This window comes from Tupaia chinensis, unplaced genomic scaffold (genome assembly GCF_000334495.1).
Source record: "Tupaia chinensis unplaced genomic scaffold, TupChi_1.0 Scaffold146828_1, whole genome shotgun sequence".
Lineage (NCBI taxonomy): Eukaryota > Metazoa > Chordata > Mammalia > Scandentia > Tupaiidae > Tupaia > Tupaia belangeri.
The window spans coordinates 902178-906992 of NW_006206682.1; the positions used below are offsets into that span (position 1 = coordinate 902178).

Consider the following 4815-nt stretch of genomic DNA (forward strand, 5'->3'; position numbering starts at 1 on the left):
GAATGTTTTTTAAGGTGTTTGCCATAGGGTGTGTGTACTTGCTAGAGAGACAGAGACAGAAAGAGGGGAGGTGAGAAACCACCGCCCGGTGGGGGTAGCTTCTCTCCCACTCTCCTCTCAGGACTTTGGGCACATGTGCATACTAGCCCACCATGATCGTCAAGCGACTAGGACCAGTGAACCACAGTCAGCCAGATGGGAGTCCAGCACCTTAACCACCAAGTCACCTGCTAGCCCTGAACAATGGCTTCTTCCATTAACAGCTTACGATTAACAGAAGGCAAACTTCATTGTCTCCAAATACTTACTGTCTGTCTCAGACAAATGCAAACAATTTAATGGTGCTTCCAAAGCTCCCTACTTTTATCTTAAAAATCCAAAGGCCATTCATTAGAAGAACCTCCATGGGGTCCACCTAGGGCCTCTTATTGGGCTGGTTGGTAGGTGGGCTTGGACTTGGTTGAGGGAGTTGGTCCTTCCCCTAGGTCCAGGAGATCTCAAGAATATTACTTATTATAGCCAGCTCTTTCATTCAGCACCCCTTGTTTAGAAGAACCTCAGGTTTGGTCTGATGTGTTGCCACTGAAATTCTTGAATTTCTTAATATTTTTAAAATAAAAGGCCTCACATTTTCATTTTGCACTGGGCCCTGCAAATTCTACAGCTAATCCTGCTAATAATTCATGATTCTATTAGAGTGAATTTACTATGTGCCCAAAGCCATTGTACCATTTGAGCTTCAGGAAGATGAAGGGCTATGACTCATCCTCTTTTGACAGATTAGTCTTCACTTTCACCATGAGGCAACCCTTCCCCAAATTTTACCACTCAAGAGCCTCTTTCTCAGGTTGCATTTTCTGCAATAGATGTCCTGAATATCATCTGCATTATTAGTGTTTTCTTTAATTGGCTAACTTTTTCTTTTAACTAAAGAAATATATCTTAAAGGATTTATCTACTCTAAGTAGAGCCATTAGCTCTTGTTACGCAGGAAAGTTGACCATCAAAGTAAACATGGTAGAAAGTAATCAGTGTCCTCACAGCTAACTGGATGCAGATGCCTCTCCACGGTGCTGAGACTAGGCTGCTCTCTGTTCATGGGAGAGATTCCCAAGGGAAGGAACACACTAAGGACACCAAAAGAGCCTTGGTCCTTTGATGTAGCAGGTGCTGTAGGGAAGTCAGGTCCTGCTCAGGGATCTTGGTTGTGCGAGGCCAGGCGGTGTGCTCAAGTCAGCACCGGCAGTCTGGCTCTGCTGGGCTTCAGCCAGTATAGAAGGGGGCAGAGGGCGTGCAGAGCCCGGAGCTCCAGAACGATGCTGGTGCTCAGTCCCTGGTGGGGAGGGGCCACAAGAGCCTTCGGCCAGGGATCCTTATCCCCCGCTGAATCACAGTAACCCAGGAAACCTTCCAATTCCAGTGTCCAGAAACCGCCACTCATTACCCAAAGGGGTACCCCTCAGACCAAAGAGAATGTTTTTTAAGGTGTTTGCCATAGGGTGTGTGTACTTGCTAGAGAGACAGAGACAGAAAGAGGGGAGGTGAGAAACCACCGCCCGGTGGGGGTAGCTTCTCTCCCACTCTCCTCTCAGGACTTTGGGCACATGTGCATACTAGCCCACCATGATCGTCAAGCGACTAGGACCAGTGAACCACAGTCAGCCAGATGGGAGTCCAGCACCTTAACCACCAAGTCACCTGCTAGCCCTGAACAATGGCTTCTTCCATTAACAGCTTACGATTAACAGAAGGCAAACTTCATTGTCTCCAAATACTTACTGTCTGTCTCAGACAAATGCAAACAATTTAATGGTGCTTCCAAAGCTCCCTACTTTTATCTTAAAAATCCAAAGGCCATTCATTAGAAGAACCTCCATGGGGTCCACCTAGGGCCTCTTATTGGGCTGGTTGGTAGGTGGGCTTGGACTTGGTTGAGGGAGTTGGTCCTTCCCCTAGGTCCAGGAGATCTCAAGAATATTACTTATTATAGCCAGCTCTTTCATTCAGCACCCCTTGTTTAGAAGAACCTCAGGTTTGGTCTGATGTGTTGCCACTGAAATTCTTGAATTTCTTAATATTTTTAAAATAAAAGGCCTCACATTTTCATTTTGCACTGGGCCCTGCAAATTCTACAGCTAATCCTGCTAATAATTCATGATTCTATTAGAGTGAATTTACTATGTGCCCAAAGCCATTGTACCATTTGAGCTTCAGGAAGATGAAGGGCTATGACTCATCCTCTTTTGACAGATTAGTCTTCACTTTCACCATGAGGCAACCCTTCCCCAAATTTTACCACTCAAGAGCCTCTTTCTCAGGTTGCATTTTCTGCAATAGATGTCCTGAATATCATCTGCATTATTAGTGTTTTCTTTAATTGGCTAACTTTTTCTTTTAACTAAAGAAATATATCTTAAAGGATTTATCTACTCTAAGTAGAGCCATTAGCTCTTGTTACGCAGGAAAGTTGACCATCAAAGTAAACATGGTAGAAAGTAATCAGTGTCCTCACAGCTAACTGGATGCAGATGCCTCTCCACGGTGCTGAGACTAGGCTGCTCTCTGTTCATGGGAGAGATTCCCAAGGGAAGGAACACACTAAGGACACCAAAAGAGCCTTGGTCCTTTGATGTAGCAGGTGCTGTAGGGAAGTCAGGTCCTGCTCAGGGATCTTGGTTGTGCGAGGCCAGGCGGTGTGCTCAAGTCAGCACCGGCAGTCTGGCTCTGCTGGGCTTCAGCCAGTATAGAAGGGGGCAGAGGGCGTGCAGAGCCCGGAGCTCCAGAACGATGCTGGTGCTCAGTCCCTGGTGGGGAGGGGCCACAAGAGCCTTCGGCCAGGGATCCTTATCCCCCGCTGAATCACAGTAACCCAGGAAACCTTCCAATTCCAGTGTCCAGAAACCGCCACGCATTACCCAAAGGGGTACCCCTCACTCTGCTCCCTCCACTCTCCCCTGGGACAAGGTCTCAGGGCCTCCTGGATCACTGGGGAGCGGAGAATGAGGATGGCCAGAGGGCATTTCCCCTAAGTGACCAGCACCTCCTTTTCCTTCCTCCCCCAGATCCCAAGAACCTGATAAATTTCCTTTTAGAGATCCCACTGGGCACACTGGTGCTGGTGGCATCCTACGATGACCCAGGGACCAAGTGAGTAGAAAACGCCCCCTGCTGGCCAGACAGTATGCAAACCCGGGGCTGTCTGTCCAAACCCGAAGGCCTTTCTCATCCACTGGCTGGCACCACCTCCCAGCAACTTACCCTAAGGAAAGAATGAGGCGTGCACAGAGGGGTGTTCAGGAGGCTCATCATGGCCTCATTACAGCAGGGACAACCCGAAAGCTCCCTCTCCCCAGTCTGATAACAGCCGAATGGTTAGAGCCACGCGGACACACGGCGACACCGTGTGTTGTACATGCTTATACACAGCCACAGTGTCGGAGCTGATGGCTGGGAGTATTTCAGGACACGGGAGAATGTGCACCCCTTGTGCTGAGTTTATTAAAGTGTTTATAATCAGGACGTTGAGGGGAGGGGTGATGCTGTTTTCCTGGTGGACATGTGCTACATTTATAAACAGAAGCAGAGCTGTTTTGACCCCTTTCCCACCCCGTCTGAGACCCTTTGGAGGGGGCATCTGCCAGCCCTCACCCAGTCCTTCAGAGCACACCCTGTTCTCGGCACCACCCAGGGCGGACGCTGGCACCTCTCCCTGCTCCCTCCTGGCACCTGGTGCCCCTGCGGCCCACCCCACACCCTGACCGTCCTCTCTGGTCCCTGCAGGATGAATAATGAGATCAGGGAGCTCTTCTCCAAGCTGGGGAGCTCCTACGCGCAGCAGCTGGGCTTCCGGGACAGCTGGGTCTTCTTAGGGGCCAAAGGCCTCAAGAACAAAAGCCCCTTTGAACAGGTGGGTTCCTGGCTGCCTCCCTGGCCTGGGGAGGGGACACAGGGCCCCTGGGCATGGAGGGGCGGGGAGCAGGGGGCAGGGCTGGGAAGGACAGTCACTCACCAGGCCTTATTGCTGGGAGGAGTTGCCGCACAGGGCCCCCAGGGAGGGCCACTCCAGTGTCATTCCCAGCCTAGGTCAGGAGAGCCGCCTGGCCAGCCCCTGCAGAAAGCTGCCCGGACTGGGACCGTTCTGCAGGATGCAGAGAGGGTGCCCACCTAGCAGAGGAAACGGAAGGGCCCGGGGCGAGGATGGAGGAAGGTCGGGATGGAGGAGAGAGAACATGTAGAGACAGGGCTACGTGACGAGGGGAGCCCGGAGCACGGGGTAGGCAAGCCCTTCTCCACTAGGCCTCAGCTCCCCACCTGGAAAGGGAGAGTTTGGGCCAGAGGAGCCCCGAGTCCCTTCCTGAGCTCCTCGTGGTGTGAATTGCTCCAGGAGGGGGACACTGGGAGGCCCACTGGCCAGGTGGGAGTAGCAGAAAGGGTTCACCCTATGGGGCCCTGCAGTGTCCCCCAGGGCAGCCTGATCTGAGGCCTCTGGGAGGAACCCAGGGGTGAAAGTTGAGGAGTGCTCACAGGAGGGAGGAAGGGGGTAACAGAAGGTTGAGGGCCCCCAGGGAAGTGCTAGGCAGTCTCCCGAACAGGGGCAACCCCTGTCTATGCATTCCCAGCTGGGAACAATTCTAGAAACCGTGACAAACTGGCCCGGCCTTCCCTAGCCCGAGGTAGCTCAGTCTGCAGGGGCGAGAACCCTCGGCTCTGCCCAGACCCCAGGACAGGGAGCTGAGGGTCAGTGACTGACGTGTACACTGAGGAGAGTGGACTGCGACGTGGAGGCAGTGGGGAGCTATGGCCGACTTCAGCAGG

The 4815-nt window shown here is 52.2% G+C and overlaps 1 protein-coding gene across 3 annotated transcripts in view; it reads left to right on the forward strand.

The window, feature by feature from the left end:
- FAM3D (FAM3 metabolism regulating signaling molecule D) overlaps window positions 1–4815 on the forward strand; it is a 38664-nt gene that overhangs the window by 31150 nt on the left and 2699 nt on the right. For all 3 annotated transcript variants that reach the window (XM_027768541.1, XM_006169145.3, XM_006169146.3), the window contains 2 exons: window positions 3063–3147; window positions 3781–3907. In XM_027768541.1, coding sequence (XP_027624342.1) covers window positions 3063–3147; window positions 3781–3907 — 212 coding nt within the window. The remainder of the gene's footprint in view (window positions 1–3062; window positions 3148–3780; window positions 3908–4815) is intronic.